Source organism: Ambystoma mexicanum, chromosome 12 (assembly GCF_040938575.1).
Source record: "Ambystoma mexicanum isolate Mex_15411 chromosome 12, UKY_AmexF1_1, whole genome shotgun sequence".
Taxonomy (NCBI): domain Eukaryota; kingdom Metazoa; phylum Chordata; class Amphibia; order Caudata; family Ambystomatidae; genus Ambystoma; species Ambystoma mexicanum.
This window is the reverse complement of record NC_090936.1, coordinates 239,813,593-239,835,460: the sequence shown is the minus strand read 5'-3', so window position 1 is coordinate 239,835,460 and position 21,868 is coordinate 239,813,593. Positions and strand designations below refer to the sequence as shown.

The 21,868-nt window shown below is 42.0% G+C and overlaps 1 protein-coding gene across 4 annotated transcripts in view; it reads right to left on the bottom strand.

Moving 5' to 3' along the window:
- The window catches only part of PTPRO (protein tyrosine phosphatase receptor type O), a 1,358,825-nt gene that overhangs the window by 210,533 nt on the left and 1,126,424 nt on the right, over positions 1–21,868 (bottom strand). For 2 of the 4 annotated variants that reach the window (XM_069628367.1, XM_069628369.1), the window contains one exon: positions 19,842–19,877. In XM_069628367.1, the coding sequence (XP_069484468.1) occupies positions 19,842–19,877 (36 nt within the window). Of the gene's footprint in view, positions 1–19,805; positions 19,878–21,868 lie in introns of all 4 variants that reach the window. The other 2 variants (XM_069628366.1, XM_069628368.1) reach the window with 1 other exon arrangement.

The window sequence follows — 21,868 nt, the reverse complement described above, 5'->3', positions numbered from 1 at the left end:
CAGGACAGCTCAGAGTCCAACACTTCAGGTGAGGGGGGAGCCGGGCGCAGTGGAACAGGTGGAATGGGACAGTATACGGTGCAGAGCTCTAGGGCTGTGAAAATTCGGCAAGCCTGGGTGTAATAGAAAATGCATTTATTTTTAAAGTCAGCGTGCACGTGTTTAAAGAGTTACTGGAAAATGTCCTGGCTTTAAAACGCAGTAGTACAGTTCCTTGGCTGAGGTACATTAAGAGCTGGGCCTTGATTGATCCTGGTAGTGGCCAGCTTGCATTGTCCCGAAGAACTTGGAAGTGATCATGGAAGCCTGTAGAGAGCACTATAGAGAGGCTTTAGTTACAACGTGTGCAGGCCTTTCTAGCAGCCAGCTTTACCTGCAGGTAAAGGGTGTATTTGGTTAAGAGTGTTATTTAGATGTGATTACCCCCTCTCTGGTTCGCTCATTCTTATTTGATGTAAGAGCAGGAACGTCGCGTGTAGCCTCGTTCATGAAAAGATGGAACAAAGCAAATTGCTCAGACACTGTCAGAGCTGTGGAGCACTGAATGAATCTGTCATCAACTTTAAATTGCTATGCTCTAGACATAGTGATATTAGGCAAATGTACTTACTAACAATTTGCAGACAAAAAGGTATCGGGGGCGGGGGGGGGTGTCTGAAGCACTGGAAATTTGTAAAAAATGTGAAGATCTTAGTACTTTATTGCCAAATATATCCATAGGGCATGGCTTAGAAGGAAGAATGTGCTGTGTAGTAATGGGGGATTTACATAGTAAGACAAGAGTTTTTTAACTGGTTATTACTATCATGATGTTGATGCATAATGAACGCTTGGGTTCTGTGCTGCTGAAACTACTGTTGGAGTTCATCCATGCATGCCCACAGGGGGAGTTACTGACCAGGTTCATGACCATGACTGCGATATTAGGACCCCCACCCTGATTGTCACCTTGTTAGCCACTATTATGACCACTGCAGCCTCTGATACTCTACTCTTTGGTCACCACCAGCCGGCTCCCACTGAAAATGTTGCATCAAGGGGTGGGTGGGGACTTCAACGTAACACAAGATGGCCACAGTTGACAAACCCTTACAGCCTATCAAGTCCTTTTTGTTCCCAGAGGCCACATACAGGGTCACAACAGGGTCACCGCAGGGTGAAGCAAATTCCCAGAATGAAAATAAGGGAAATGTGCCTGAGTGCAGGCGGCCCAGTTCAAAAGGGGAATCCATTAACATTACGTGGGCCAGCGGAAACTACCAGTTTAATATCAATTCACGAGCATGGGGCCAAGCTCAATTCAAACTAGTTCAACGAGGGGTGCCCTTTGACTAAAGAATACCATTGTAGTACTGTGCTAGCCATAGTTCTGACACTAAAAAACCTTGATGTATCCATGGTTGAAGTGGTAGGCAAAGGAACGAACAAAGGGGGATGCACAATCAAGAGGGAGTAAAAATTGACTGAGACAAATCGGCAGAAGTTGGATTGTCCATGCCTGAAATCTACCCTGCTATCATCAACATCAGTGCTACCCGGGTGGGGAGGGGACCTCCCAAAGAGCCCACAGTAAGAATTAACTCTACAATTGCTCCAGCAGATGACCAGGCTTTGTCCAAAACATTCTCAAACGGTTGTGACCCCGATTGAGAACTTGAATTTTTGCCCGCCCCCCGTACTTACCCAGAACATTGGTTTGAAGAAGGACATAGTATCATGGGTGAACAAAGTAATTGATAAGCCAAGTCTCTTTTGCCCAAACAGCGAAGATTAATTGGCCAATCGCATCCCAGGCCAGAGCGTCAATGTATTTCCATAGGGTACCCAAGCTGTCTCCAAGTTACCATGAACTTAGGGATGCCCTCCTGAATAAAAGTATCCATTGTATTCGGGCAGTGAGGGGTTGCCTGTTTGTAATATGGGTGTAGACGAGCAGGTGGATGCAGTAACCCTAACTCCTGCCCCTCACCGCCGTCATACTGGAACAGCAGGAGAAGGGCACTATATGGAACACCAAGTGTTATGCCTATACCGCATCGAGTGTACGAGAGATGAAATGCAATCAGACAACCGTATCAAATGTATCCTCGCACTGAGGGAGTGGAACCACTGGATATCATGCATTGCTGAGTAAAAACTGACGTGGTCCGAGTGATGTCAAAAAGAAGTTATACGAGGACATTCTGAAACAATATGAAAATACAGAAGAGTAACGATTTAACTGAAGTGATAAGAGAAATGTGTACGAAACAATAAAGTAATCATATATAAAAAGAAGAATGTAGTAACTTGTTGATCAATACGCAGCAACACAAGGTAGATGAGACACATTCTATAGAAGAAAATATAACGTGGCAAGGATGGCCATGATAGGAAAATGGACGCCGGCTCGTGCAAAGATTCAATTCAGCAAACTCAGAAATAAAACAGGGCTGCAGAGGCAGGAGATGCTGGAAAACAGCTTTGTGTGCAAACAAAGAGGAGTCTATGTTGGCCTGGTATTAATGATGCTTTTTCAAGAAATAGCTGCAAAGCACAAAGGGATAAGTCATGGAAGTTAGACATATTTCTCTTACATTAAAGAAGAAGAAAACATTTGCAAGAGCCAAAGTGTTGGGCAATTAACAATGGATAAGGCTCCTACAAGATAGAGTGAGCAAGTCTCTAGAGGCCAAGAGGAGCAATGACGCCCAGCATAATTAAATAAAATAGTAGTAAATAGGAGGTCTAAATTGACAAATCTGCGGTCTCCTCACATGTGATCCAGAATTAAAAAAACAAGGGCTATTCATTAAGCTATGGATGAAGATAGTGATGTGCTTACACTCCCTTGAATGTCCCAGAACAGATAGCAGGCTACAAGGTCAACTACAAACAGTAAACTCTGGCTCATGGCCGGACTGATGAGAGATGATGGACTAATTGGGAAAGTGGGGAGTAATCGGATGCGACTCAAGCACCTGGGTTTCCTTTTGCGTGCTGCTAGCTGAGCCGAAAGTCCAAGGTTGGGTGGGAATGCCAACCAATAAGTGGGTCTATGTTGCATAGACCAATCTGCTGCCATTTAGTCTGCTATAATCAGCATTATACATATTTAGAGTTAGTTTGAGGCATTGCTCAAAGATAAGAGCCAGCCAATGCAGTACTAACCCATATGCATTCTATAAGTCGATGTGTTTCCCTAACCAATCCCTTCTGTCGATAGGTTTTACAGTTTACCAGGTAGGATGTCCTAGATGACGCATATTTGTGTATAAAACCTCTGTGTAATCAGGTTTTTGTGTGTGTGTGCATGCATGCATCAGTCCGATGTCTGCCAGCAGACCCTATTTTATTAAAATGAGAATAAAGCAGTATTTTGCCATATATTTTCTTACTCTGTCCGGTTATTTGGTCTGAGATTTTATTGGTAATCCCATCTAGCACAAGAGACGCTTCAGGAACAAATCACAAGCTGCATCAGGATTAGCCAACAGGGGGAAATGCCCTCGACTCCCACAAAAATCGATCTTAGGGACCCCTGCACGGCTGAGCGCATACTGAAGGAGGTGTTATTCCTTGCTAAGCAGTAGAATAGTGCTCAGTGCCCTACCACCAGAAAATATGTTACAGTTGCCCATGCTCTCGAGATCCAATGCTCTTCCTCTGGGGAGCGGGCCCCGAGGTGTTTTCCTCACACTTAGACCTTTTTTGACAGATGACACATTAACACCATAGTGAGTTTTCCCAGTCCATTGCTGAATGGTCTTTGCCATGCACTTAGTCACCCATGTGACATCACTGGTATCCCGTGACTCTGTGTCCAATTAAATGTAACCTTTAACTGGAACAAAATACTTTTGTTAAACCCAGTTGTGATGTATTGTATTTGCTGTGATATACTTTTATGGCTTTATGCCGAAATTAAGTAATGATGATGATGATTTCCTAGAATAAGCAATTACATTATTTTCTGATAGGAGGTTATCCTTCCAAGATGGACAGTCTGGTACACGCATATTTAACTCTTGAAATAACCCTATGGAAAAAGGGAAGGGGGAAAATAACCTCATTTATGGTTCCTGTCTGCTTTACATAAAATCAAAGTGCATTTTGGGAACATAAGAGTCACCACAGATCTTTATATTTGACACATACATCTGATATAAAAAGGTTGCATGCTAGAGCCACCAAGTACAAAGTGTCCTCATTTAACCTTTCACAAAGCTCACCCTAACATTAAACGGTTCGTAACGATGAACCACATTCCTTAATTCGGACAACCTTAGGAATTGTCGGTGAAGCAACCTTGGGAATATTTGCCACAAATCTGTTACTCGGTTGGGGGACAGAGTACCCAATTATGCTACAATTTAAGAAGCAGAGGGACCAAGAGGGGAAACCAGGCTGTGCCTTGTCCTGTCCCCAATGCACATACATGTACATAGAAAACGTAACATAGAGGCTAGGACAATGTATTCCCGGATTACAGACCTATTTATTGTTTGTTTGCTTCAACTTCTAATATCAACATTCTGAGGGTAGATCGTTCAAACAACAGCACAAGAGTTAACACACGCAAGCTCAGTTACAATCCACAATAGACAGAGGACTATTTCACTTTAAAGTCCTCCTATTTGGGCTCCATGGCGCTCCTGCTACTTTCCAGTGACTAATGGACCAGATTTTGCATCCATATTCCAATTTTTGTGGCATATATCTGGATGATATGGTGATTCATAGTAAATCCTGGAAAGAGCATATGTTTCATCTCTACGAGAACACTAGAGCCTAAAGTTGCGCCGGCCTAACCGCCAACCCCAACAAATGCCACTTAGCCCAATCAGCGGTGGAATACTTGGGATTGTTTGGTTAACGGTGATTTCCCGTCTCGTTTTTCTCTAGGAGGAGATGGGGGAAGCCATCGGAATTAGGGGGAAAGGTATGCACAAATTCCATAGATGCCATCATTTCTCAAGGGGGAGCCCTTTACCATGAGGCCAAGGAGGTGAGGCCACTACCCAATAGTCCCCCTTGGGGTGGTACACAGCAGGAGGATCTCAGGCGGAGGGACTCCCACTCTGGGGACAAGGCCAACATCTAGGCTACAGCCCTGATAAAGTCACAACTTTAAGTTGTTAAGATTTTAGTTTGAAGTGTAAGGGACAGAGATAAGATTTGACACATGACGGTGCACTCTTTAAGTTAGACATTCTGACAGATCCATTAGTATTTTAGTTGAGGCAGGGAAACCCCACTTAGAGTTAGGGAGGGTTAGGATTTATCTTGCTTTTCATGTGGCTAATAAAAATCTATAGCCCTAAATAGGCCACCTATGTGTCAGTCCCCTCCTTCTGCACCCTTAAAATACCCTATTTCCCTTGGTTTATCCCCTAATGTCCTCATTCCTTTTAATTCCCTTTAATAACACCCTTCCCCTTTCTTAATATGTTCCTTTATTTCTGTATTCAGGATGTGTGGACTTTTTTCAGTAGTTGATTGGCTCCTGGTCATCCTTATAGTCATTTGAGGAGGAGACTGATGTGTGGGGGCATTGCTGATGAAGCGGTGATGCTCATTGACATTGCGCATGGAAGCAGACTGTCGTAAGGGCAATACAAAGATGGGCAGATAAAGAATAATTATGCAATGAAGGTTCAAGTGGAACAGGGGAGCATGATGCTTCTGGTGTGGGAAAAGTAGAGGTTTTAGTTGGACTGAAAAAGGTGGGGCTGCCAAAGAGTTGTTGGAGGAGGTTGCAACTCCTGGGGGAGAATCATTTGCTGATTAACATGGTCAATACATTTATAAGAATGTGGGAGGAGGAGTAGGTGGATGCAGTAGGACATTGCAGGGTAAAGGAGAAGGAGATTATGGAAACATTGAAGCAAGAGTCAGCCATGGGATGGATTCAAAAGAGGAAGAGCTGTTGCTAAGAAAAAGGATGAGATGATAGTTGCTTGATTGAATAGGATGTGTAGGATTGATTGATTGATTTATTTATTTATAAAGCGCTGAGGAGGAGGTTGCAGTTGCGAGGAATAAGCACATTCTTATTCTCAATCTGAGAGGTCCACCTGTGTTTATCACCCTTGTGGTAGCAACTGAGATTTCCTCCTTCTTTCCAAAATGTCTGTGGTGTGTAACGCGCGTATTCTGGCCTTGATGATTTTCTCTTCTCATAAAAAGTCACAAATATATGACACATTAAAATTAGTCACTGTGATTTCTCTTCTTTCACATATAGTCTTCTGTGTGTATCACACTCAAGGTTGTCACTGGGTTTCATCTTCCTTCCATAGAAAAAAGTTACACTTGTCCAAGTATCACATTCAAGCTCTTTGCTGCGATTGTTCTCTTCTTTCAGAAAATGTCATGTGTTTGTATGAAACTAAAGCTAGTGTTTGGAATGTTTGTATACCTCGTAAAAAGTAATGTATGCATCATAAAACTATTTGCATCCTCCTGCACCCCATTTAAAATGTTTGCTCCATAAGGAGGCCATTAGAGGCAGGCGTGTGTGTGTGTGTGTGTGTATGTGTGTGTGTGTAACTAGTGCCTAGCAACTATCTGCATTCTCCCGCACCCTATTTAAGAATGTTTCTCCCAAGCAGTTCTGGCTGGACTGCCCCTTTCTGGGAAGGACCAAGCCTGATTTTCATATGGTTGTTCCCCTTTTGTAATGGTGTGGCAGGCTGAAGAACAATGGTCTGGAGGGTTGTCCAGAGAAATGCTAGGGTTAAGATTAGTTCTAAACCTTCCAGCCATCACCTCTTTTGTTTTGCTATGGCTCCCAAGGTGGCCATTAGAGGCACACAGGACTTTAGAATTCACCAATGACTACATATATTGAATTAATAAAAAAAAAGAATGGAACCATACTTTGCTGTTGCTCCTAAGCATAATGTAATCAGGACACATGATGCTAACTGGGCATAACGAAGTAGGTTTGTGTATGTGCGCACATGTGTGTGTTTGTGTACCCCCTGCCCTCTCCAATGGGAGAAAATGAAGCTCCTTTTAAGCAGACCCAGGGATCTTGTAAACACTTAGTATCAGCCCTAGGCAGTTTCATTTATGTAACATTTGTTCTGACACAGTTCCATTCCACTGGCAGTGTCATGAAAGTCATGGAAAATGGCTGAAAATTTGCTTGGCGACCTCTGGTGACTCATTGCGGAAACAATGTTGCTGGTTTGCAGTTCTGAGGAACGCAAACCTTGTACAATGTTACTAGTTGGTGGTTACCAGACCTTGGAGTTAACCATGGATGATAGCAAAGGCTTAAACCCAGAGTGGTGAGGCTATATGCTCCCAGCAGCAGCACCCAATCCCAAATGTGCCCCAATTTCAAAACAGAAGTGCATGCACTCAAAAGATACCCTCCTAAGCACTATGAAACCCACAGACCCTGTCAGCCAATGCTGGTTGAAAAGGGTGTAGAGGAGGAGGTACCTGTATTTTCCCTAGTCCCTGCACCCTTGCCACCATCATATTGGGATGACGGACGAAGAGCCATGATGGGAAACCCATGCCTGAATCCTTGTGATGATTCTACACCTCGTTGAGTATATGAGAGATGATATGCACTCAGACAACCCTTCAGAGTGTACCCACAAGATGACATAGTGGAGGAAATTTATCAAGAAGGATGCACTTTGCAGAGCTGTCGAAATGCAGCCATGAACAGAATGGATGTGCGTTAAAATAAAGTCTGATGACAGCAAAAGAATGTCATAAAGAAGACATAAGAACCTATGTTAAAACAATATGAATATACTTAAATATGATGATGTAAAATACTTAAAAATGACGATGTAACTGAAGCACTAGAGAAACATTTACTCCATGATGCAGTACTACGAACACAAAGAAGAATTAAGTGTCTCACTGGTCAATAACTGTAAATACGCTGAAACGCAAGGTAGAAAGAATACAAAGAAGCTTGCTTATGAGTGGTATATATTCAACGTTTAGGATGACCATTAGAAGAAGATGGACGACTGCTTATGTAAATTTACCCAGCTACCCCAAAATACAAGCCTAGGATCTTAACATGGAAAGAATATGAAGAAGTTGTTTTCCCTTGCAAAATAGAGGAGTACATTGGCTTGGAACCGAGGATGCTATTTCGAGAGATGAAGGAGAAGCACAAAGGGAGTCTAAGGAGCAGACCATGTGCAAGGACATATTTCCCAAAGACTAGAAGGAACAAGAACATTTACCAATGCCAAATATTGGACAATTAAAAGGGCATGAAGTTAATATGGGATAGAGTGAGCAAGTCTTTAAAGGCCAGATGGAGCCACTGCACCCAGCATAATTGAATCACATGGTGTGAAATGTACCATCGACATGGACAATTTCATGGTCTCGCAACACGTGACAAAGAGCTTGCAAAACAAGAGATAGTCATTAACTCTAAAGCTAAGATAATAAGATCTCTTAAATCTCAGGCAGACTGGAGGCTGCTCGCCATGTATAGATTAATAATGGATCCCCAAGTTAATACTCTATATGAAGATCTACTGATGCATCTCAAACTGGACCGGTCATCAGTTTTGAGGAACTTAGAGAAAAGTTCTTGCTAAGTGTGACAGTGATTTCGACACCCGAATTTCCAACCCCATGAAGACAAAGAAGGCTCTGATAACCATGGACTGGATTAATACAATATATCAAATGCGGGGGTCGAGTGTAGCAGCTTCATTCTCTCCTTGTGACAAGAAGCTGGGTTCTCTTCCGAAATATATATTAAAGTTTCCAGGTGACATGGTGAGGAGTAATTTCTTGAGAGTTCGACTTAATATAGTACAGATTGGAGTAGTTCTTGGATGATGGGGCCTAAAAGAGAAAGCAAAACCCCTGTGTTTTGAAACTGAGGACCCCTAAAAAACAGACTATCCAACACCTACTGAGAGCTTGCCAAGGAACGTGGGAGGCCAGAGAGAAACATCTTGGTAGATTTGTTGACTCTGTCGACCGGCTTCCGCCAAAAATATTTTGGTAAAGACTGATAGACACAAGACAGCTCTGACAATAAACGTGGTCCATGTTCTGCAGCAGATGGGGATAATCCTTAAAGATTACTGCTAAGGAATTCAAGTAAATTTAAGGAGGAGTGATTTATTTAGAGATGTTTGTATTTTAAATCTGATTTTTTTCTGTTTTATTGCTCCTCTTGTTTTCTTTTTAGGAAATATTAAGGGAAATGTGTTTTTATGTTTCAGAAAAATAATGAAATGTTTATGTAATTCTTTTAATGTTTTTTTGTATTTGTGAAAAACCAAAATGTGGTTGTATCACAATATAAAAAAAAATAAGAAAAAGAAAGCTAAGATAATAATGTGCCTACACTCCCACAAATGTCCCGAGACAGTACAGACTTTGAACAGAAGACACTGGCATGAGGCCTACCCATGAGAGAGGGTGGACTAATTGGGAAAACAATATCTCCAAGCACCTGGGTTTCGATTCCATGTATGTGCTGCTAGCAAGTCGAAAGTCCAAGGTTGGATTTGGGTTGCTGACCAATTAGAACAGCCTGCCATGCACTTTTACATACACTGTTGCAAGGTATTATTTTGCTGTCATATTTTCTGCTATGATGAGTATCTTGACCAGGTTTATAGAGGTAGCTCAGGGTGTGTCTCACAGACAAGAGACTGCCAATGAGGGACTCACACACATTTTCTATACTTAGACATGTTCTCCTAATCGAATCCCACCCCTCAATAGGTTTTGCGGTGTGCCACGTGGGATGATGTCATAGAGGACGCATCTAGCGTTATATAAACTGAGTATAATCGAAAAGACATTGTGATTGTGCATGAATCGATTTGATGAGTGTTTATTCACCCTGCTTTACTTCTTTGAGATTAAAGCAGTATTTTACCACCTCCTTTGAGTCTGTCTGTTTATTTGGTCTGAGATATCTTATTGGTAATTCCATCTAGCACACAGATGCTCCAAGGTGCTAGAGCACAAGGGTAGCACAGAAGAGAGGCCGAAATGAGACAGAGGAGATTGGAGAACTGGCAACAGTGGAGAGCAGGAGGATATAGAAAAAAGATAATAGATTGGAGGAGGGAAGTGGTAAGATGAAAGGTGAAGGAGGTGGTTGTAAAAAGAAAGGCAAAGGAGGAGCTGATAACTTGATGAGAGGGTAACTGTGAGTGGGTGGTGGCAAGATCAAGGGGGCAGGAGGAGGTGACGGACAACTGGAAAAGGAAGAGGGAATAATATCACATACAAGAAGTGACACATAGTAGGTTGTAACGTCAGGTAGCAAAAGTTTTACAGGGTAGGTGCTAGTGGAAACACTAATGGGCAAAGGTGACTGCTTACTGCAATTCTTTACTGACAAGAGAAAAGAGCCGAGACACACACTGTAATCAATAAACACTATTTAGAACAACGGGCTAGTTGTGCCGCATGGATCTCCATGCCAACCGGAGAGACAGAATTATGTCCTGACTGATGGGAGGTGTGATGACAGTGTGACAAGTGAAAGAGTCTAGGCTTCAGTGTAGAGTGACTGTAAATGATTCACATTGCCTTCTCTATTTTAAGAACCCACTTTTCCAGGAGCTCTCGCTCTTTTTTTCCTTCTTCCAAATATTGACGATTATCCTGAAATGTCTCATAGGATTTGCCTGATGAGTGCTGACTATTAGGAACACCCTAACACACCCTAGAGGAGATGCCTGTAAACTCTAAACTATCCAATCAGAGGCCGTCCTGGGATTTTCCCACTCTGAGTGTTGTAGGCATGGAGCCATAAAATAACTTTATAATCTGGGACCTTGACTTCCAAAAAAAGAAGTGGCAAAAGTGTGACTCATTATGAAAGGGTAAAGCAGAGATACAAAGAAAGATTAAGGAGACCAGGACATTCTCATTTCTTTTAAATTATTTGGTTTTCTCACAAGGGGCACTGTTACAGAAGCTTTGGTCTTTGGACCTGCACCATCACAAAATAATCCTTTGCAACCATGTGCATGCACCAAACAACGTCTTGGTTCAAAGACTTCATGCCACGTGCCTTTATTGGTGAGTACATGCATTTCATAGTTTTAATTGTAGACTCTATAAGAGGGTGATGCTTTTTTAGATTGACTGAACCATATTATCTGATGCTGGTTATGATCAGAGCAGTGCTCTAGAAATGTCCTCCTCAGATACCGTTTCATTTACAAACATATTCCATGTGCATAAAAGTGCAACTTGCAATGAAAGAAAGATGCAGGTGAGGCTAGACAAGCATTCAGGACATTGTGGCCCCACACATATACCTTTGAGACATCCTACGGAATCTAAATGGCAGAACACGGTTGCACTTTCCTTCAAGCTCATACAAAGTATTTTAAACTCTATTATTGATATTTGTTATCATGAGTTTAGAGTTAGTCCTATGCCGCATCTCTGCAGAGCCATGATCCAACCATATCTTCTTCATAATCTTCACAAAGACCTTAACCAACCTGATAAGTATCGGAATGCAGCTGGTTGCTTAACAAATGAAAACAAACTAACATGCACAATTTATTACATCTGGAAATCACATCCGTGGGGCCGACCTATGAGGACTCTATGACAATGAGGCAGCTACAATCCATAAGCAGTGTAAGAGTAACACAGGCAGCAGTTCACTATTTAGAGGATTTTCACAAAGAGAATTTTCCCGATATTGAGTTGGCTCGAATTCCACATTAACATTGTTGGAATGATGGAATCCAATGAAATAATCACATATTTACACAGCACCTAAACCATATTCACATTTTGTTGCTAAGCTAGTTGAGCTGTGTGAAAAAACAGGTCTACATTTTTCTTATCGTCTACATATCATCTCCCATCTCATCCCATACCTATTTGCCTAGAATTGCCATGCAGGACTAATGCAAGGATTTTAGCTGCCTGGTGTAAAGTGCATTTTGGTGCATGCATGGTAATTGGGGTAACTGCCCATCTATCCTTCTCGGGGCCACCATGCTGGCGGCACCCTGGATGATCAGCCTTTCTTGCCTCATTGTATTACCGTTCCTGCTTTCCATGTTTACAAACACATCTGTAGGTTGTAAAATAGGAGCGTTCAATAAAAAATGCTAACTTCCTTACAAATAATGTATTGCATTGTGTTATTCTATTGGTGCAGAGAGACACCAAAAGTGCCTGAATATGGTCTGCACACTTCCTATAAAGTAAAGCAGAAGCATGGATCATCCTTCTGCAGTTTGCCAACAAATCCTCACCAACCCAATTGAATTTAAGCATGGACTGATCAATTGAGTGCATCAAAAGGTTGTTTTTGGACTCATAGTAGGACGAGTTATGGGAAGAGGTGCCCAGTAAAAGAAGTGGAACTATGTGGGGGGGAGGGGTGACATGTAAAAGTAAGGCTGCACAACAGATATCTCTTAGGCGGCTGATAGGCCCCACATTGGAGGGAAGAGGTCCTCTCGCTCAGACCCTCCTCACCAGATATCTGAGAGGAGTTGGAGGCAGAAACCCTCAGCTAAATGGATGGCTGAGGATTTGGGCTAAGCAGACTGCCTGTTGTAAAAGAGGACTCCGGGAGTCAGCACCAAGTATCTCCCTATTTGGACAGTGAATATATTGTGACTCCCTGCTGTGGCGTAAAAGGTCTGTTGGGAGGCAGATGAATATGTCATCCATAGCTTCTGCCAATACTGCAAGGGTAAGAGCTGTTACTCACTGACACAACTGTTCCACCCTTATCCCCTGCAGGGACAGTAGGACTTGGGGACAATGTGAGCTGGAGATAGCAAAAACATTCAAACTAACATTGTAGCAGTAACAGCACATGTATTAGACACAAAGTAAACATGTACTCCAACCGAACAAAACCTACAATGGGTAATACATGCATTTAGACATCAAGAACACTAACATGACCAATGCATAAGGTGAATGAAACATGAACAAAAGGCGAATATAGCTTGCTAACACAAAAACAAGAGGGTAATTGGGTAGCCATCTTAAAAATGGAAGCCACAGCATGTGTTTGAATGAGCAATGGCCTCATGACCACGAGAAAACAACTGAATCCACAGAAATACATATCCATACAGAGCTCAAATAGGAGCTGGCAACTAGTGCCAAGTTTAAAGTGAAATAAGGGAAGATTGGAATGGCAGAGAGAAGGCACGAGATAGCAATTCCCAAGACGCAAGTACTACACTCCAGGATTAATTAAAGTTTTAGGAGTACAACCAGTCTTCGTTAGCCAGGTGCAGTAAAACAGTAAGCCAAAAGACTTCTGGTGGCAACAGAAAACAATGACACACACTAATATTAGCTAAAACATCAATAAATAGGAGGTAATTAAATTTCATACACAGTCTTTTACTATGTCACCCATAATTGGAGAACACTGACTATTCATTAGAAGCAAACATAGATAAGCCAACTGCAGTACTCTCTAAAACGCACACATAGACAAGAGGTCAAACACAATGCCAAGTACAAAGGGATTGCTCGGTCTCATGTCCTTGGAATGACGGATGGTAACTTTTTTAATTGAAGAAAGAACAGTGCATGGGCCTCTCTGCCCCTACACTACGTCTGGCTCATAGCTTGATGACCTGTCAAGTGTCCAAGGTTCGTTAGCGGAGAGTCATCCTATCAAAATCCCTAGTGTCATGCTGCCCATTAAGTAGTATACCAACCAAGCACTTGTCATAGCGATGATGTATTTTTTACCTTTATCAATATAGTGGTGGTTCCAGGTGGAGCCATTAGATACTTGTAACCCAATACAATATTTAACCCCTATGAAATCTATATGTAGCCAACCCCACTAATCTATCCCCACTGCCCAGAGGTTTTGTAAACTGAGATTATGTTATGAGGTCATTGATGACACGTTTGTAGTATTTAAGCAATTGTTTTTTATTAACACGTGGAGAGTCACAAGATTTGAATGCTTGTATGCTGTACCGGCTTTGTTTTGATAATAAAGCTGGATTTATATGTGCACTTTATCTACGCCGTCATTGAGTTTGGCTTAGACTGACTCCAATTCCTCTGTGTCTATTTGGGATTTTGAGTACACCTTAACAGGTCTAATTTATCTACTCTGGAGAAGTTAAAAATTGGATATTTACACTTCTAAAGACAATAATTACATGCATTATTCATATAATATGTGGATTCCATGACGCATATATTGTCAGATGTAGAGTGGCTGGTGTAGGACTTCCTCTGCAATTCGATCCAATGCTTGCAGCCATACACCTCTGCACCTACTGTTACAATAGTGTGCATTGATTGCAGAACTACTGCATATTGTCTCTGATTAACCAGAACCAGGTAGATTAACAATCATATAGGTGTGATACCAAGCTCTTTGTCTATGTTACGGGGGCATCTAACCACTCATAAAATGTAGATCAGGATTGCCATCGAGAAAGTATCCGCTGTCCTCACCTCGTCAACATCTGGTCCAGACTCATCTTTCAATCAATTGATATGCTTGTGACACAAAATAATACCATTTTACCTTTAAAAGACATTTCACTTGTAACATAGCATATGGAACAGTGAACAGTTCATTACCACGTATTGGCTCAAAGTGAAACGGTCAAGATTGATGGATTCAGTGAGGGTGCAAAAGTAGGAGACTGACCCACAGGTGGCATATTTTTAGCTATAGACCTATTATGTAAACTAAAAGAGAAAACCCTATCTGATCCTATTGCTAGGAGTGGTTTCCCTGCATCAAACTAATACTAAGGACTCTGTCAGGATGTCCGCCAAAACAAGTAGTCCACCATTGTGCATCAAAAACCTATTTCCTTCCCTTATTTTCTAAATCAAATTAAGTAAAGGGGTGATCTTTTTGTTGGTGAAGAATGGCTCCCTCCTAATGGATGATAAACCAAAGTTCACTTTTAGGTGATGAAAAAGGAAAAGCTCTTCAAATAGCTCAAAACCAAACTTCTCAAAAGCTATCTTGGCATGGCACTCCACCACCGCACATGGAAAAAGAAAGTCTCATATCTTCACAGCGCTAGGGGGAGATGGCACATGCTCCTCCTTAACTTTTTCAGGTTTGGCAATACTTTTCCCAATGCCAGGATGAACAACGTCCTTCTCCTGGTCTTTACTGTGCAATTCATAATGTCGGGGGGCTGGGGGAATGACTCCCTTTCCCTGCTCTTTCTTGGGCATCTCACAATGCCAAAGAAATGACTCCCTTCCCTTGTCTTTTCACGCAATGATCACATAGGATGTAGGCGATTTGACAGAATTCATTTTTTTCAAAAGAGTGAACTGACCAAATTTGTTTTTATTGTGAGGGGAGACCCCCACAGACCCCCTCTTCCCCTACCTTTATTAATATCCCTTACCGCATCCCCACATATATTTTTATTCAAAAAAACAATTTGGTCACTTCTATGGTATCACAATGTACATCACACACCAGGGGGTATGGCTCCCTTCCCTTGGTCTTTCTTAGGCTCTGCCAATGCCAAGAGAATGACTCCATTCTCTTGGCTTCTTTCACAGTGTCCATCAAACCCCAGTGTGTATGGCTCCCTACCCCTGGCTTTTCTCAGGCTTTGTTTGTATGTTAAGCCTGACCTACCGACTTGTGTTCGGCAGACCTGGTATACTCCCCTGCCAGTTACTTCCTCGAGAAGATGCACCTTGGAGGAAGTCTCTTTCCCTTTTCCTATACCTGGTCCACCATCCTGCCAGGTATAGGCTTTTCCCCCACATCTTCCTCTTTCCTCTATTTGGGTCCCAGACCCTCTCAGTAGCTTCTTGATTTTCACTATTCTTATTCAGGTCTCAGGCCCTGGGTTCTCTTCTGCAGAGACTTGGTTCACTCTTCTGCCAAGTATTGTATTTAGCTTCTCGATTTGTACTATTTCTGTTTGGGTCCCAGACCCTAGTTTCTCTTCTCAATGGAGTTGGGATGTTCTTCTGCCAAGTACTGTGATGAAGGAGAGGTATTTTGGACTCCTTTCACCCATACTACATCGTTGCCTCCCAGGTTAGCTTACCTCTACCGGCAGGGATCAAGTCCTAAACATTAAAGTGGGGGGACTCATCAACAAATGCAATGGGACACGATGACAGGACAAATGGTATTTGCCTTTCATAAAATCAACACACACACAAAACCAAGAGAGGATATTTTCTTCTAATAGTGTTTTTGAAAACGTTAAACAGTGTGATTGTTTTAAATTCAAAGAACCAATACAAATGTTTTCCATGGAACTTGCAGTACCAAAATGAGACTTTTTACCTTTAGTTTTTTATTTTTCATTGGGTTATATAGTGCAGTGGTGAAGTGTCCGGCCTGCAAACCTGACGACTGTAGTTCGATCCCTGAGGTCGACTTCAGTTCATAAACTCAAGGGGGACATTCTATGGTTTTCATTTTGGCTGGGGGGACTGAGTCCACCCTCTGAAATAAGTGGATGGAGTACGTCCACCCACATGTACCCTAGACTTGAGCCCTGCCTACTGGCCCTTGAGCATTCCTCGTTACCTTTAGTATATGTCGGGGGCTCGACCGGTTGTTGCTGGGTCCTCTTCTGCTCTTACTTCGTCACACAGCTTCTCTGTCTCATGTTGCCTGTTGTTGCCGGTTCTCAGGCTCTGTTTCCTTCTGAATGGTGTCAGCATTACTCTCACTCGACAGACCGTTGTCCCACAGCTTCCTTTTCTCTGCCGGCCTGTGGCAGTGCCCTTGGGCAAAGGAGTCCTGATATTCCTGTAATACCAGGAGCGGACTGCTCTAAGCTTGGCTTAGTCAGCTTCTTCTTTGCACTTCCTGGGTTTTCAGCATCGGCACCGATTGGCTGCTGCTTCTTCCCTCTCTCTCTCCTTCTGTTGTCCTTTCATTAGATTATAATGGGCATATAGACTGGGATGCTCCTATTGGTTCTCCAGAGCGCTCTTCATAACTCTGCACTAGTGTAGTGTGTCCAGGGAATGAGGGTGAGGGAGGTTCAGCTGTATTATGAATATACCAAGACACACTTCCATTAAATCTTCCACTGCAGCCTTGCCTAAATCTTTCAATAAGGGCTGCATCAAAAATTGCTGATGGTATACCCAGCAGATAGGACCCTGCTTGTTCTGAGCCCCACCGATCAAATCAGGCGATGCTCCTGATCATCCAGGTGCCTGCTTCATCAAAAGCACCTTCTGCAAATAGGGACCAAATCACCTTCATTCAAAATTAACATGACCTTTAATTGCTCCCTGCACTCTAGCAGTAATCTAATCTGGGCACTCCCCAAAAGTAAGCATGTGTGAACCCCCTGGAAAGTGACCTGCAAACTTCCGCGATGCCATGATGCAAAGTTCAATTTCCGTCAAATTTATGTGCGACACATTTGGGGTTGCAAATCAGTGAACTGAACCTCCTAAAACCATCCCCACATCACCCTAAGAATAATTTGATTCTTTTTCCAGAGCAAGAGCGCTGGAAATAGAAAAAAAGGTTTAACATGTCCAAATGCCATGTGGCAACCAGCCAGTGTCAGGTGGGAAAGTAATGCACATTTTTTGGCGCAGTGGGAGATGGTGGAAATCTGTCCTTCATTGCATTTTCCATCCCTGGCTGACCTCAAACTTTTTTGAGATGAGTCTAACTTCAAAAGGTTCATAGCACTAAAATCACCTGAATTACTGGTGATTCTGGTTTTGCCAGATCTCATTGGCCATCCCTTGCCTATAATTACCTGTGACGATAAATCTTTTGCTATCCAAGATTCTGCAAAGGTGTCAAAACATAACCTTTTACACATGCTTTCGAGTTCCTGTAATTCCTCCCCTGATTATTTTTTTGGTGCACACATCAATCCTGAAAAAAGCGGATGTCACTTGTTACTGTTGCAAACCTTGGTCCACACATCTTGATCACGTAGAAAGCCTATATTTTTCTCTGTCCATCATGGCACCCTGTTTACGACTTGGGACCTTGCATACTCCCTCTCTGCAGTTTAACGTCTTATGTTGTCACTTGTTTATGATAACCACCATCGCCTTGTTTGGTGAAATAGTCGATCTTTCACCTCAGGTGGAGTTGCTGGCTGTCCCAATGCCATCATCCTAACCCTTACACAGTCCTGACTGACTTTTAGCAGGCATGCAAAGTCCTGGCATACAAAAGACGGTTGGCTTAAATGCCTGTATTGGTTGAAGGTGATCCTGAAGACAAATTGCCAGTGGCCAACTTTCCTGAGGTAGACATGCAGCTTATGATGTTTGGCTCTAAAACTATTTTTTTTCTGCTCTTAAAATCAATACATCCTTCCAATTTCAGGAGTTCCCTGTAGGCACAGCCGTTAACATAATGTTCGGCAATCGCTCTAATCATGGCCTACTGGGAGCTAGAAGTGATTACAATTTAAATGCTATAATTAAGCCTTATACGTCGAGGGAGGGGTCATTATCGCAGGATAATGATCACCCCCAAGTTGAGGGAAGGATCATTATCCGAAGCGAGGCATGCTATTAGCACATGGAGCTGTGTCACTAAAAAGAAAATAGCTTTTATTGTAAGTAAACGTTTCTGCACGCATGCAACTTGTCATGTTAATTTAACGAAAATGAAGGCAGCAACAATGAACTTTACAGATTTTGTGTTTCATTGCGGTTTAAGTTGGGGTATTGCACTGCATATGCTCCACTCTACCTTTACACACCTGAAGCCAATTGTTTCTGTGCTACTTGCCAGGCTGCTGCTGAAGTCAGACTGTTTGGAATGAGGTGTATACCAGAGTTGATAGAATACATATTGAGTATTCTGCTTGGCTGAATAGAGGTGTGTAATGAAATCCATGTGTGGATGATGAACAAATGATGTGCTGGCTGCTATGAATGGAGTTGGCTAAAGTAATAGGTGCTGTTATAAAACAACTCAATGTTACTCATTTAATCGACCTCTGAAGGGTGGCAGTCAGTCCTGCTGGGATTTAAACTGATGTGCAGGGCTTTTGGCGGGGCACCAGATGACTCCTGGCATTTAAAGACTTACGAATACCCTGCCATGCATTTAACCACTAGTGATCTAATACTTATGAAAATGTTCTAATGACATTTTTCCAAATTCTGCCTCTTGTTTTGTGGTTTGGGATTTATAATCGGCATCATGTGTCCTTATCTTAAAAATATCTTTGTACCATCAGAGGTAAAAGCTCATATTTATATATTTTAATTTGTAGACACACTATATAAGTGCTTTTGCTTTTACAGGAAGTGTCCTTCATCTTCACTGGGCCAGCACACACAAGGGCGTCCTTAAACATATCTTTCATTTGAATGGACTATTACAAGAATCTCTTATGGTAAAATGAAGGTAATGGCTGTGTATGGCTAGAAAGTTTACTATGCAATGGCCCGTGTACAAAACTGAGAACAAAATATCAGACAACACCACGACAACATTTTACATACAAATAGCGCTGGAAGCATCCTTTTCCAAATATGTAAATTCAAATCAAAAACGTGTTGGTTTCATTTCAAATCAAATGTAGAACAGCAAAAATATTTATAGGAAACGGAGCAAAGTTGGCAGCTTTGGGAAAGAAAATGTGAGTTGGATTTTCAGAAAGTATAAAACTATGAAGGCAATACATAGAACTGCAAATCCAAGTAGAAAGAAAGTGCTACATTAAAATGAAAAGGTTTTATAATCAGGTTTAGAAAAACAGCAGATATTACAAATTAGATGAAGTGCAACAGATGACCTTGTCACAAGTTACATCAATTTCTCAAGGTGATCTGACATTTTCTGAAATGAAACAACATGCAACTAAATTTGTTGTAACGTGATTGACCTGTAGAGAATTTTTGAAATGTCAAGAGACACATACTTGGTCAGCTTCCTCTTCTTCAAGCCATTTTTATTCCTGAAAGAAAGAAAAAGTATTTACGTTATAAATATCATGTTTTTTTAAAAGGACACCCATGCAAAGGTCAAAGTTTGTGTAGCAGGCCCGCAGGCACATCCAAAGCAGAAGCAAAAAGCAAACCAGTACATTTTGAACATGAACTGTACTTTTACAAACATAGTGCATCACAGAATCGGTATGCCGTGATAATAGCGATATGCAGGGATGAGCCCATAGCCGCCTTTACTGAAGCTTTCAAAGGGCACTAATACTTCGCTAGGAAGTTCCCCAACAGAGGTAAATGTGAGGTTAAAAGATGAGGAAGGAAAATACAATAACACAGGAGTTGTAAAGAAATGCAATTAAAGATTATCAACAGCTATGTTCATATCCTCTCACAACCAAGCCCTGATCACTTGCACCTGTGAGGTCAGGAAGTACACCCTAAAGTCCGGTTCCCCCATTCCCCCGTCTATTTTTAGGCATCCTCATCACCTGTCTGACCAGTCGTGTTTTTTTTTATTCCAGAGAAAGCTCCCAGTATATTTCTGAAGATTTTTTTTTTTAAACATAGGCGGGAACTGAATCGGGAGGGCAGTGAAATAATATAGTAGTTGTGGAGGGGTCACCATTTTTAAAACATTAATTCTACCCATCCATGTGATAGTCAACAGGCCAAATCCACCAGTTTGGACTTTATGCTCTCTAGAAGGGGTGGGTAATTGGTGGCATATAACAAGTCTATTGTTTTTGTGATATATAACTCCAAATATCTGATGGCCCCCTGAACCCATCTATACAGAAGTTCCTCTTTGAGTGCACTTACCGTGGCCATGGGCGTCGTCAGATTTATGAATGTTTTATTTTAAGACCAGCGACTGCACCAAATCTCTGCAATTCCCTTCCCATTGCCTTCATGGATATCTCCGGGGATTGTACTGTTAACAACATATCATCCGCGTCGGCGGCAATCTAATGGCTCCTCCTCCAAACGAGATCTCTTCTATTGTCGTGTTTGCTCTGAAAGCCACCAGTAAAGGCTCCAAATGGATTACATACAACAATGGCAAGAGGGAGCAACCCTGCTTCATGCCCCTCTGAATAATAATAGGCCATTTACTTCATCATTTATTGCTAAGCGTAATAAAGGGGAGTGATAATTAGTTTTCATCTTAGAGATAACATTCTCCCCGAAGCCCATTTTCTGCATGGTGACAAACAAGAAGTCCTATTCCACCCTGTCAAAAGCCTTTTCGGCATCCGGGGCAACAAGGAGGGAGGGAATATTTGTGTATGCACTTTTTCAATAAGATGAGTTATCTTTCTGATATTGCCACCTGTTTGCCTAACTTTGATGAAAACTGACTGGTCTGTGCTCACTAAACGGGGGAGTATCTGATCCAGACGGTTTGCTAACATTTTTGTATAGATCTTAGCATCCACATTAATTAACGCAATTGGTCTGTATGACCTGCAAGCGGAAGGATCCTTACCTTTGCTTCTTCCATAGACGGGGTAATTTTTCCCACTCTCCAAAAGACGTTAAAAAGGGGAGTCAAATATGGTATTAAGGTTTCCCTAAAGGTTCTGTAGAATTCCGAAGTAAACCCATGGGGCCCCTGGGACTTTTTAAGAAGAAGGGAATAGATAGCTTGTTGTATTTCCTCACTAGTTATGTCTTGTTCCAGTACTCCTCTCTCCGCTTCTGAAATACTGGTTAATTTCACACTATCTAAGTACTTCATCTGTTCCTTCTGAACTATAGAAACAAGAGTAAAATCTGCAAAATTCCCGGGAGATGTCCTCCGTTTCCGTATATATGCCCCCCTAGCTATTTTCAAGAGGGTTTTTAGCTTTTTCCTCCTGTCTCAGCATTCTCGCTAATAGCCTGTCAGACTTATTTGACTTAGTATAATACTTATGTTTAAGTATCAGTAGGGAATATTCCACCGCTCTTGCCTGTATCATTTCCAACTGACCCCTTAATGACCTAAATTCTCTTCTAGTTT